Source organism: Cyprinus carpio, chromosome A16 (assembly GCF_018340385.1).
Source record: "Cyprinus carpio isolate SPL01 chromosome A16, ASM1834038v1, whole genome shotgun sequence".
Lineage (NCBI taxonomy): Eukaryota > Metazoa > Chordata > Actinopteri > Cypriniformes > Cyprinidae > Cyprinus > Cyprinus carpio.
In genome coordinates, this window is record NC_056587.1 from 23,515,485 (window position 1) to 23,529,580 (window position 14,096).

Here is a 14,096-nt window from a genome sequence, read left to right on the forward strand (position 1 = left end):
CGCGCTCTCGGATCGGTGGACGCAGGTGTGGCGGCGGGTACACGTTGAAGACGCGTGCCACCATCACCAGCAGGGGGCAGGACAGCACCAGGTCGAAGGGTTGCGCCGTGAGCAGGATCTCGTGCAGGTACTGCGGCGACCCGTCCGCCACATCCTCACACAGCCTCTGAGACGCCGGCACACGCTCCTGACGCGCCGTCAGCTTGTGCCGTACGTTCCGCGTCACGGCCTGCGTGTAGGTCACTGACAGGAAGCCGTGCTGCTGGTGCGAGACCTCCAGAGCCTTCGCCGCCGTCTGTCAGGCCGTCAGAGGTCAGAGGTCAGATGTGGTAAAGAATCGAGTGATTGACACTCACACAAACTCAAAGCAGCATGAAAGCAGTCGCATCAGCACGTAATCAAACACGCTGGTGATCAGAGAGACGCGACACGACTGCAGCCGCTGCCAGCAACACTCGCTTCAGCTGAAACGCAGCAAGCGCTGTGGCGACATTCATCTGTGTATTTCGTCCCAAACTGCTGTTCATGAGTCAGGAGCTGTGTCTCATTCCTCCAGAGGTTGCATTTGTCGGCTACATACAGTACGCCCTCGTAAATATCTCATTTAAGAACCGTAACCATGCGACCTCTGAAGGACACATAGTAATGACACAATAAATAATTTCAACAGAATCATTTTTAGACAAACATTTTTTAAACTACTAAAATTTTAATCTTAAGTGTCAGAGATCTACTCTGTATTTTGTTGTATTTTGCTCATCAGCTGTGACGGATGTCCTGAGATTTACTCTGAATACTCGATCAACATCCTTTGATGTCCAGGACCGTTAGAGCTGCTCTGATCGGCTAATAACGGCACTAATGAATGCGGAGGAAGCGCGGTGCTGCTGGCAGCTGGAGTCTGAGATCTGCAGAAGCAGTGTTTGTGTGGAAACAGAAGCAGCGGCTCTTACAGGTGGAAAGAAGCTGAAATGGCTGTAAGGCTCCTGCTTGCTGAGCGCGGCCGCAGCAAGAACCGTGCGTCTGTTCAGCTTTTCAGTGCAAGAGAGGACGACCCCACCACTCGGGCTCTCTTCAGCACTGCACACACACGAGAGGACAACACAAACACAGAGGTGAAAGGTCAGTTCAGAGCTCTGATTGGCTTGTGTTTGATTGGAAGCTGGTTAAAAGAGAATATAGAAGAAAAAACAACACAAAACACAACAATGACAGAACACAAAAAAACACACACACACACACACACACTCCCTAAAACACACACACACACACTCTCTGTCCAACACCAGGAACAATCGAACGACTGTCTCACACATCACGGCTCTACTCCAAAACCTGCTGAGTAGGGCTGGGTTTAAAATAATGGTGTTCACTTTAACAAACTAATAATAAATTATTAAATCACAAGATCGATCTTTTAGTCTGTGATGTTCAGTTCATGAGTAAACAAAAACAAGTTATTACAGCCACCATTAAATGCTTTGTTTATTTAAAGGAGTCATATGATTTTGCTAAAAAGAACATTATTTTGTGTGTTTGGTGTAATGAAATGTGTTTATGTGGTTTAAGGTTTAAAAAACACATTATTTTCCACATACTGTACATTATTGTTTTTCCTCTATGCCCCGCCTTCTGAAACGCGTCGATTTTCACATTGATTTTGAAACTTGTGAATCCACTGGAATCATTAGAAAACAGAATCACGATTCATATATGAACAGATTTTTACGTGCACCTCTAGTTTTCTCTTCATCTTCTCTAAAGCAGCGCAGCATGGCCCCGCCCCCTTTGAAGTAACTCGTTGTAGTCCCTACCAGCTGTACCAGCAGTCATTAAAATCCAATAAACAAAAAGAATTAAAAAAAAATCACTTTGCAGTGTAACTTTGCAGATATTGTTTATGCTCAAACAGCAACATTACACACTAACTAACGTTAAAAAAGTGAAATCGCAATGAACCGCCCCTTTAACGTTAGTAAGTGTGTAATGTTGCTGTTTGAGCATAAACAATATCAGCAAAGTTACAAAGCTGATAGTTCAAAGCAAACTGTGTCTTTAAAAATTCTGGCAATTTAATGCCTACAAAAACGGCTGGTAGGGACTACAACGAGTTACTTCCCGGGTTCATGACATCACAAACCCAGATAAACCCCGCCCTCGGGATAAGGCAGCAAAGGGGGGCGGGGCATGAGAATCGTGATTCTCTCTCATTCAGCTCAGCTCCAGCAATGAACTGCTCCAATTATACACTTATTTTCACATAGCTATGAGAAGCGTTAAACATGGACGTGCGTGCAGTTGCTGTACTGTATTAAAGCTTTAATCAGGATAAAACCGTATATTAAAAGCTAACATAAGCAGTAGCATTTACAAATAACAGCGTATCTAAAAGTATGAGACGACAACAATCAAAAAACATAGGCCAACCATTAAAAGCCGTGCTTGCACAGGTTCTGCACGATCCTCTTCAATAATATCCTCTGCTTCTCAATCGAGCTCAAACTGATTAGTGATATTAACGACACCATTGTTTATAATGCAAGCGGAGCACATGCCGCTGAGATGAGGGGCGGGACATTTAGGCGGTTCAGCCAATCACAACACACTGAACTAGCTAACCAATCAGAGCCCATCACCTATTTCTGAGGGAGGGGCTTCATAAAAACAGGAAACGATCAGCGTGTTTCTCAGAGAAGGGACAGAACCTAACGTTTTTTAATAAAAAAAAAACTGAACCATGCCTTTAATAAACGAAGCATTAAAAAAAAAAAGACCACACCATAAAAACAAAAAACAAAACAAAAAAAAAACCAAAGAACCACACCCCTAAAATTTTTAAATATAAAGTGATTTAATTTAACAGTAAAAAAAAAGATAAAAACCATTTGATATTATAGTGATGAACTGTACAGTTTACAGCATCAGCTGAAACAGATTGGTTTCATTAAGAAAAACTGACACATAGCTAAAATATTCCTAAAATATTTCCAAATGAACTGATATTGAATCAAGCCAAATCATAAAATCTGTGTCAATACCCAGCCCTATCAGCTAATAGAACCAGAAGAGCATGATGGGATTGGTCTCTCAGAGGCAGCGTGTTTTTGGATGTAGACTTTGGAAGAGAGCCTGAGATCTGGGTTCCTGTGGAGCAGGACAGAGAGCAGCGGCGTGCAAGCGAGTGTTTCTAGATCAACGGTGCAAGCGCTCGGGAGCTGCAGGGTCTCACCGCAGGCGTCTCCTTGCACTGCAGAATCACTCCGTCATAGAGCCAGCACTCAGCAGGCCTACAACAAAAAAAACAACCCATTAAAAAAAACACTCCGCACTACACAAAATAGCCTCACCAACCAACAACACTCTCCCCTCTCCCAACAAAACACACAAAACAAACCTACAGAGATATAGTGTGTGTGTGTGTGTGTGTGTGTGTGTGTGTGTGTTATCGTGTGTGTGTGTGTGTGTGTGTGTGTGTATGAGCATGTGTGTGTGAGTAAAAGTGTGAGTATCTGAGTGTATGAGTGTGTGTGTGTGTGTGTGTGTGTGTGTGTGTGTGAGTAGAAGTGTGAGTAGAAGTGTGTATAACCATATGTGTGTGTGTGTGTGTGTGTGTGTGTGTGAATGAGTATAAGTGTAAGTATTTGTGGTGTGTGTGTGTGTGATGTTTCTTGTCTGTGTGTGTGTGTGTGTGTGTGTGAGATTATAAGATTGAGTATTTGTATGTATGAGCGTGTGTGTGTGTGTGTGTGTGTGTGAGATTATAAGATTGAGTATTTGTGTGTATGAGCGTGTGTGAGTGTGTGTGTGTGTGTGTGTGTGTGCTGCACTCACCTGCTTCTGTAGTGATCTATGTGGAAGCTGCCCACTTTACACTTCACCTTCGTATAAACGTCCTGAACGTCCACAGATGCACTCATGTCCTCCATCTCTGCCATCACACACAGCTCTGAAACACACACACACACACATTTGTATATCTCTTTACACAACACTAAGTTTTGTAAAGCAGCGTTACAGAAGTTCATAATGGTAATGTTTGTAATCTCTCTAGACACACTGATGAGTTCAGAGCTGCTGATAGGACAGCTTACATTTGGAGACACTAGAAACCATCAACAGGATGAGATTAGATTTATGACATCTATTCAAATTTGGTTGCAGTTTATAACAGAGAAAACACATAATGACTATTAGCTGAGTAACGAAAAACAGCATTTGATGCAGAAACAATGGAGGAATGATGGGCTCAGTTCTCCTCTAGATATACAGTGACAATAATGAAGTTACACACACACACACACACACACACACACTGCAGATGTGCATCAGGAGACGCTCTTCATCTCACTCATTCTGTATTAGCAGCAGGTCAGAGGTCATCGGGCTGCTCGTTCTGTGTTTGAGTGTGTGAGTGCGCGACCGGAGGATCATGTCAGTTCTCTGTCAATCTCTGCTTGTTCTGCTGACCGGGCAGCTGTGATCCCTGCAGCCCAAGAGCCCAGAGCCGCTTCCTGTTTCCTGTCTGAAGGGGCTACACGTCCATTCAGCACCAAACAGCCCCAAGAAAAATAACAACAAAAACAACAGCAGCAGTGCTGCCGCTGAGAGCTCAAAGCGTTCCTCTGGGGGCTGTGAATCTCACACGCGGTTCTGCACTTCCCTTCTGCACACGGCGCAGTGCACGCTCCCCCTCTCCCTCACAGCTGCATGTCACACAGCCGGGACAGGAGGTCCAAGATCACCTCAGCTCTCGTCTTCCTTCCTCAACCCTCGCTCTTTCTCTGCTTAAAATATCAGTTGCTAAAGTCGCTCCATTTCAATTTTTGGTTCCTTTGTCTGGTTTAGTTGGGGATGCTTGACTGATTGAAGAGAGCTGAACTGGATGATGACATCACTGAATCATCAATGAACTGACTTCAGCTGAAAAATGACTCTGTTATTGTCTTCTTGCAGTATTGATAAACTATTTTCCTGTTTGACTCTGTGAAGCTGCTTTGACACAATCAGTGTTGTATAAAGCGCTGTATAAATAAAGGTGACTTAAACCAAAGAAGTGACGTTTCTTATTTAATCAAATAAAACACAACAACAGTGGTTGTCAGAAACGTTTTTTGAGATGTGCTGTGAGAGTGTGTGTGTGTGTGTGTGTGTGTGTGTGTGTGTGTGTGTGTGTGAGGGGTCAGTACCCTTGTTCCTGGGCTCGCAGGAGAACAGCTGGAGTGTGAGTTTAGGCAGCATCCACTGCATCCAGACGCTCAGTTTTCCGCTGGCGCTGCTGATGCTGCAGGTCTTCTGCTCCAGAGTCATGGTCTCACCGGCCGCTGGCTCCTCTGTGTGCGCCGAATCCCCCTGAAACACACACAAGAGAAAGTTTACTGAAGTCATTCTTGAGTTCATGTTGATTCATCTGGACTACGCAATTACAAAAATGTCCTTTTCATGAGTGGGTAAACATTTTAATAGTGTATTTATATTGATTTGAAAAATATTAGTAAAGCAGATACTTTTATATATTTTTAAATATTTTATAAAAAATGTGTGTGTGAGAATAACGTATATATAGTCAAATATATCTATTATACATACGTATAAAACCCATACATATATACATCTCATCAGTCTGTTTGGAGGTGATGATGTGTGTGACCTCTGACCTCTGTAGGAGAGCCCAGGTCAGCTGACGGGCTGTAGGTGCTGGTGTCCGGTGGGATGGTGCCCACACTGCTGTGGACGGGTGACGAGGGTCCAGCGGGGGGCGCCGAGGACTCTGGGAATCCGGCTGACGCTCTCTGAGCTCCTCTGCTCTGCATCCGGTCAAACACACTGAAGATCTGACTCCATCGACACCACAAACCATACACCAGCTGGACCTGACACACACCAGAGCTGGAGTCAACACTCTTCATGGCTGCAATTTAGTGAATTTATGACACAAACTGAACGCATTAAGAGCTTCTAAAGAGCCGCAGATTGAAGATGAATGTTGAGTAACATCCTGCTAAATCATAACACAATGAAACGCTTGTAGAAATGAGCGGTTTGACGTCAATCGTCTGGTGTCACGTCACTCTACATCTTCCTAATGTCTCCAGCATCATCAGCACATCCTCTGAGCTCACGATGATCAGACCCTCATGTTCATGAGCCCATCACTGTCCTCAGCTGCTGGCTGGATGCCTGAACGGCTCTATAAATAAACTCCAGATAGTTCAAACACAGCAGCTGATTCTAACTAGTTTCAACCGTGTGATAACAAAAAACATGACCAACATCTGCCTTAGACAAAACAGCAAAAAGAAAAAGCTGTGTGTGTATGTGTGTGAGGAGCGTCTCATCCATGAGCTCATCGCTGGATTCTCCACTCAGGATCAGAGAGCTTCAGTTTGTATTCACACATACACAGTCTTAGAAAAATAAGCAGAAATCAGAGGATAAATACCACTGAACACACACACATGCAGCCGCCTGCAGACCATCAGAAGATCATCAGCGTCTCTCACGAGATCTGCTGCACTGATGATCTTCTCTCAGGATCCACCTGAAGCTGGTGGTCTCTGTCTTCCTCTATCCTGTCTACATCTAGGGGTGTGCGATAACAACAAATAATGACATCTCGCAATTTTGTCGATAAATGATAATTAGAAGATATTTTGCGGAGTGTGTTATTGTGCTGGTATTTTGGCAGCTTTGGGAGACAGCTGACTCCCAAAGCTTCTGATATTCTTCATATACTGTGCGGTGGTTCTTTTGCAGCAGTAACAGAATTTAACTTTTCAATAAGTTTACATTGATTTTTACATTTAATGGGCATTTTTATTTTCATGAGGCCAATTTTATTTAAAACCTAATTAAATGTATGAATCATATTTTCTGTCAAATTCTTGACTATAGGACTGTAACCAACAATTAAAATCAGTATCAACAAAATTTTGTGTTTGCAATGCAGAGGAACAGAATCTGCATCTGAAGTGGCATTGAGAGGCATTTCTACAGACTGTTTAATGCAGGACATGAGTGCATTGAACCTGCAGTTACACATGCATAAATAATGTTTTGATGTAAATTTGAAATGATTATTTTTGGGGGGGGTGGGGGGGGGTTAGGGAAAATATACTTTAGATATAAACATAAAATCGCCAGTAGGTGGCAGCTACTGATCTATATAATGATTATATTTCACTGCATGATGAGTCATTCATTCAACAGATTCTGTTCAAATGGCTGATTGATTCAGTAATGAACCACCGCTGTGTGTTGCTCAGAGACACAAAACAGTTCTGCTGTGGGTTTGTTTGGAACTATTTTAAAAATTAAGCAGAAATAAGAACTATGTCATGTCTAAAATGTAAGTCACTTAATATTAACTTATTGTTCATTTGCAATTGTGCTGATATTTGGGGAAAAACAAACACTCTTTCGTGTGATATAGGGCATATTTGCCCACTTATCTTGAATAGTCATACAGGGGCATATTTGCCCACTTATCTTGAATTTTGTTTGGTTTTAGCGATATACTAAATAATGTCAAATCGCATATCGGTTTTTAAACAACAATTATGATATTATCGTAAACGAGATATATATTGCACACCCCTATCTCCATCATTTCAACCTTTACTTTTTTTTACACAGAAACCCACCAGTTTTGTAGACTGTCCCAGAGACTGAGCAAGACAGACAGAGAGACACAAAGAGAGAGAGAGAGACACAGAGACACACAGAGACAGAGTGAGACTGACAGAGAGACACACAGAGACAGAGTGAGAGACAGACAGGGAGACAAACAGAGACAGAGTGAGACACACACAGAGAGACACAGAGACAGAGTGAGACAGATAGAGACACATACAGAGACAGAGTGAGACAGACAAAGAGACACGCAAAGACAGAGAGAGAGACAGACAGAGAGACACAGACTAAACAAACAAAAGAACGAGACAGATAGAGAGACACACAGAGACAGAGTGAGACAGACAAAGAGACAAAGACAGAGTGAGACAGACAGAGAGACACACAGAGAGAGAGTGAGACAGAAAGAGACAACCACAAACACACACACACAGACTGAGTGAGCCAGAGAGAGACAGATAGAGAGACACACAGAGACAGAGTGAGACAGAGAGAAAGTACAGAGAAAGAGTGAGAGACAGACAAAGAGACACACAGAGACAGAATGAGACAAAGAGACACAAAGAGACAGAGTGAGACAAAGAGACACACAGAGACAGAGTGAGACAAAGAGACAGAGTGAGACAGACAAAGAGACACACACAGACTGAGTGAGCCAGAGAATGAGACAGATAGAGAGACACACAGAGACAGAGTGAGACAGACAGAGAGACAGAGACAGAGTGAGACAAAGAGTGAGACAGACAGACCTTTACCACACACAGAGACAGAGTGAGACAGACAGAGAGACACACACAGAGACAGAGTGAGACACAGACAGAGTGAGACAGACAGAAGAGACAAACAGAGACAGAAATTAAGGGTGAGACAGAGACACACACAGAGACAGAGTGAGGACAGACAGTGAGACAGACAGAGAGACACACAGAGAACAGTGAGACACAGACAGAGTGAGACAGACAGAGAGACAAACAGAGACAGAGTGAGACAGAGACACACACAGAGACAGACAGTGAGACAGACAGAAGAGACAAACAGAGACAGAGTGAGACAGAGACACACACAGAGGACAGAGTGAGACAGACAGAGAGAGGCACAAGGAGCCGGTATGACACATTTGTGTGTCATGGTAAAAAGAACACATAATCACAACACGAGCTAATCATTTTTTCTCCTGCTGTTTTTCCTTCGTCTCGCTGCAGTTCTGCTTCTGATTCTGCAGTTTGTTTTGGGCAGTGATTATTTAACACACGTTTCCTTTCTGCAACATTCCGCTCACAGCTGACGGCACGGAACGATAAGAGAACGGCAGCCAATCGGCTCGCAGCAATCAGCAGCACTCGCAGATCTTCGCTCAGAAGACGTTGTCAACATTCATTTCAATGGACCCAAAACACGAGATGCTCCATCCGAGAGCAGACGCGAGCGCCGGCCGTTCAGAACAAACAGTCTGGATCTCAGGTTTCCAGAGAGGATTGAGTGAATCGTGTGTTGTGTGAAAGATCAACAACACAAAAAGGACGTTTCATGTTTCCGCCAGTGAAGCGTGGTGTGACACTAATCAACAAAACGGGCCGTCGTTTCTGACGAGGCTCCCCTGCGTCAGGACGATTCACTGCAAAATGATTTAAGGACAGGATACGACGCGGTAAGGATGACTCAAACCTCAAATGGGTCATTGCTGCCGCCAACTGAACATTTACATTTCATTAATCCTGTGCATCAAATTATTTTAATATTTTATAAAAAACTAATTCTAGAAAAAATAAATCATGTTTAGCCACTGTATCAAGGCTGAATGGTGGTGTTGGTGGTTTGAAGCTGTCACATTGAATGACAAAAAAAAAAGATTATATATAACAAAAAAAACAACATTAAAACATATATCAGAGTGTAGGGCTGGGCGATATATCGCATGCGATTGTCACGCGCATATCGTCAGTAAAGCAGATGAATTGCCTTCGATAATGAAACGTGAGATTGCGTAGCTTGTCAGTGAACTACGGCTCTGTCTATTAAATGCTGCTCCATTTGAAAGCCAGGTGATGGCGATTTAGCGCTAATCAGGGAAACCGGCTTTGCTGACGAAATGCCACGTGACAAACGCCATGTGATATATCGCCCAGGCCTATGAGAGTTCTGGATTTACTCTTAACATATATAATATACTATATTTATTTATTTATTTTAGAGAAGCATTGGGCTGATGGGAAACGCAGCAGTACCTGAGGGTTGGAGCATTTCAGCTGCCCACGGCTGCAGGTCCACATGCAGAAACATGATGAAGGTGTCTTTGCTGTCGGGCTCTGCAGTTGGGAAGCAGTGAGCGCCAGCGTGGAGGTGCAGCCCACAGGACAAGGCTCGCGAAACGCACGCTGAGAGACCGTGCTGTCCCAGAAGAGAGTACACGCTCAGCCGATAACACACACTGTCACGCGGGCTACGCGTCGCCTGCACACACACACACACAAACACGTCCACAAGCTCGTGCTTGAGACGCACAGAGAGAAAATGAAGAGCACCGCTTCTCGTACCCCTCCTCCAGCACGGGTCTGGGGCGACTAGTGAACGGGACAGTCTTGCAGTGGCTACAATGCGCCGGTGTCCTGCCGCTCACACACGCTGATCTGCGGAGCAGACAGAGAGAATACCAGCGTAGCAAAAAGAGGTCCCGGCCATACATGCCGAACTTGTGATACCAGGGCAGATGCGCAAACAGTGCACGGGATTGTCGCCGCCACCACCAGCGTGTGCTGAGACGGGAGGGGCTGTGGAAGGACTTAATAATGAACACACAGGAAACGACTGCAGATCCACCTGCACACAAAACACAAAGTACACACACACAGTACCATGTGATGCGGGCGAGTGTTTAGAAACAAAACACTCACAAAAACACACACAGGACACACACACACAACGTCACTCACACACGCAGACAGACACACCACCACAACACACAAAGACACAAACACACACTCACACAGTGATTCCTCAAGGTCTCCGGTGCACACCAAAAGCAAAAGCTGGCAGTGTCTCGGTGGTGAGGTGGTAATCACGTCAAATAAACTGTGAAAACGCAAGCGGATGTGTTTGTTTCTGCTGGACGCGTCCATGAGTCCGGCCGCTGCCGTAATGAGGCTTTTGAACCACACAACTGTGCCCGTTTGTTTCCCCCGGGCTCGCCGGTGGCCACAGCGCAAAACATGAGTCTTGGCCTGCTGTTACAACCGTGGTTGGACTTGGATGGCTCTAAGAGGAACAGAAAGCACGTGTGTTTAATAATCTTCACAAACGCTGAAATCAAGTGAGAGTCGCAGATTTCACCACACACTCAATCTTTCAAAAACTGTCGGTTCGATCCCTGACGGTCTGACTGTATGATGAGAGGGAGCGGTCTTACTTCACAGGTTCAAATGAGATCATTCACATAACTGAAACCTTAAAGAAATATGACCAGTATGTTATGACCTGTACAAAAGTAAATGACAACTAAACTTGCACTACTAGTCTAAGTGGTAAACATGTAAAAAAAAAAACGGCGCTGATGAAAAAAAAAAGTCAACCCAAGGAGCTGAACGTGCACTGATGGAAAACTTCAACACAGAGACGTGAATCGACAAAGTGTTGAGTTCATATGTTGAAATGTACTTTAATTCTCAATACAACAAAAACTGCTGGTCCCGTGAGCCACACCAAACACCAGAGAAAATATCATGCTCCATTAAAAGCGCGGCAGCAAGAGCGGACCTGCGTTCCTGCGATTTTCCATGCGCGACGGGTCTTGTCAACAAAAAACACAGATCCACTTTCAGTTTGGTAGCAACCCAACAAAAACATCCTGAACACACCGGGGTAGTCAAACAAAACAAAAATACCTCAGTGACACAATTACTCTCCCAGCAGGAGAAAACACCAACAACGAGAGTACAGTGAAACATCAACCACAACGGACACACACCAAAGCAACAAAAAACGTGCACACAAACAACAAACAAACACTCAAAAAGACACACACCACAAACAAACACAACAAACACATGACAAAAACACAACACAAAAAAAAACGAAACACAACCACACACAAACCACACCCCACACACAACAACCACACACTGACAAAAACACACACTGACATCACACACTCACCTGACCACCACAACACAACCTCACTGACACACATCACACTCACAACACACACCTCACACACTCACTCACTGACAAACACAATCAAACTGACAACACACTCACACCCACCCACACACAAACACACACTCACACACAAAACAAAACACACACTCATCTGACACACACTCACTGACACACACTCACTCACTCACACTCACAACACAACCACACAAACACACCAACTGACACACACACACCCAATCACTGACCACACACACAACACACTCACTGACACACAACACACTCAAAAACACAAACACACTCCAACACTGACACAAACACACACACACACTCACTAAACACAAACTGGTCACACTCAACACACTCAACACACCACACACACACACACACCTCTGACACTCACTCCTGACACACACCCCACACCACTGACACACACAACACACACAAACTCACTCATGAACACACACAACACACTCACACAAAACCACTCACTCAACACACACACAACTCACTCGACACACACAACACTAACCACACACAACACGACTCACTGACCACACAACACACACACCCCACAACAAACACTCACTCCACCACAAACACACACACCACAACCACCAACACACACCCACACTCACCTGACACTCAACAGGGACACCCCACTCACACTCACTGACACACACTCCCACACCACTCCACACATCCTGACACACACAACACACACCCACAACACACACACACCACAAACACACTCACTCACACACAGCACACACACTCACATCACCCACACACACACACTCAACAACACACACCACCACACCCTGTCGCGTGAGGGTTTGACAGTCGTTCCAGGGGTGTGTTATATAGGAAGTCTTCATGTGCTCCTCTGGACTCCAAGTGACATTCGGTGAGTGATGGAAAAACAACTCACTGGGGAACAGAGAGAGGCCTCGACTCTGCAAATACACACACACACACACACACACACACACACACACAGTGTTAATACAGACAGATTCAGATTGTTCATGTTCATAACACACGCAATCATGTATGTGTGTGTGTGTGTGTGTGTGTGTACAGCGTACTGCACCATACAAATCAAAAAACAATTATTTACAGGAAGAAAAGAGAAGGAAGTCAAGTTAAGACCAGCTTTCTAGTCGTGTGTGCAGACGGTGTTGTGTTTCTGTAATGAAAACCCATGCTGCAGTAACACGCATCGACTCTGAGAGGCTTTTGATTACACTGGGAAATGATCAACATCCTGCAGCGGAGTTGAAGGTCAAACCCATCTTCCAGCAGCTCCGCAGCCAAGAAAAATGTAACCCTCCCACACGAGACACATTTTAAATCTCATCAGCCTCTCTTCACAAAACAAAGCAGTTTCAAATTGCTTTTTAACAAGATGCACATGGGACATCAAATGAACATCTACCAAACACCAGCAAATGAAGCCTTTTTAAACAGAACTAAAGCTAAAATGCTGTTGCAGCTTGCATGACCGAAAACACATTGTTTCTTATAAAACAGAACCTGGATGTGACAGACAGAGAGAGAGAGAGAGAGAGAGAGAGAGTGTGTGTGTGTGTGTGAAGAGCGGAGAAGAGAGGAGAGAGAGAGAGGTAGAGCTGGTACTACAGCTGGTGCTCAAACTACACTCAAACCAGCACAGCACAATCCGGCTCAACCAAATCACACAGTTACAAAAACAACATTACATTACCTATTGGAAAGATGCCACTAAATTACAGAAGAAAATGGAGCTGTATTTAGACCTGAAAAGAGACTACAAACCAGCAGAATACTTAAGCTGTGTAAAAGATCCAAAATTAAGAAAAACACTTACAAAATACAGACTGGGTAATCAGTGTCTGGCTCTAGAGAGAGGACGACACAGACAGAAAACAGAGACTGTGTTCACTGTGCTCCCAGAAAGAGCTGGAAACAGAGGAGCATCTCTTACTGCACTGTGATTACTATCACAACATTAGAGCTGCATTTTTCCCCAAATTCCAACAAATTAAACCAAATTTTATGGCATTGCCAAATACAGAAAAATTAAGTCACATTTTAGGGGAAAATTCCAAAAGGATCACTGCAAGTCATATCAATAAAATAATTGTTTATTCCTTATACCTGTAATCTGCAATGCTTTGGCAATACTCTGCAAGTCATATCAATAAAGCTCATTTGAATTTGAGAGTGTGAGTGTGTGTTTGTGTCTGTCTGTGAGTGTGTCTTTTTGTGTGTGTATGTGTGTTTGTGTATCTCTCTGTGAGTGTGTCTTTGTGTGTGTGTGTGTGTGTGTGTGTGTG

General features: G+C 44.1%; 1 protein-coding gene across 1 annotated transcript in view; it reads right to left on the minus strand.

Moving 5' to 3' along the window:
* LOC109090859 (vacuolar protein sorting-associated protein 13B-like) overlaps positions 1-10,312 on the minus strand; it is a 59,313-nt gene extending 49,001 nt beyond the window's left edge. The window contains 9 exon segments of the mRNA XM_042773336.1: positions 1-295; positions 3,230-3,287; positions 3,832-3,946; positions 5,187-5,349; positions 5,655-5,870; positions 9,855-9,878; positions 9,880-9,938; positions 9,941-10,017; positions 10,164-10,312. The exon segment at positions 1-295 is cut by the window's left edge and continues 120 nt beyond it. Of these exon segments, the coding sequence (XP_042629270.1) occupies positions 1-295; positions 3,230-3,287; positions 3,832-3,946; positions 5,187-5,349; positions 5,655-5,870; positions 9,855-9,878; positions 9,880-9,938; positions 9,941-10,017; positions 10,164-10,312 (1,156 nt within the window).
* Between the last annotated feature and the right edge of the window lie 3,784 nt (positions 10,313-14,096).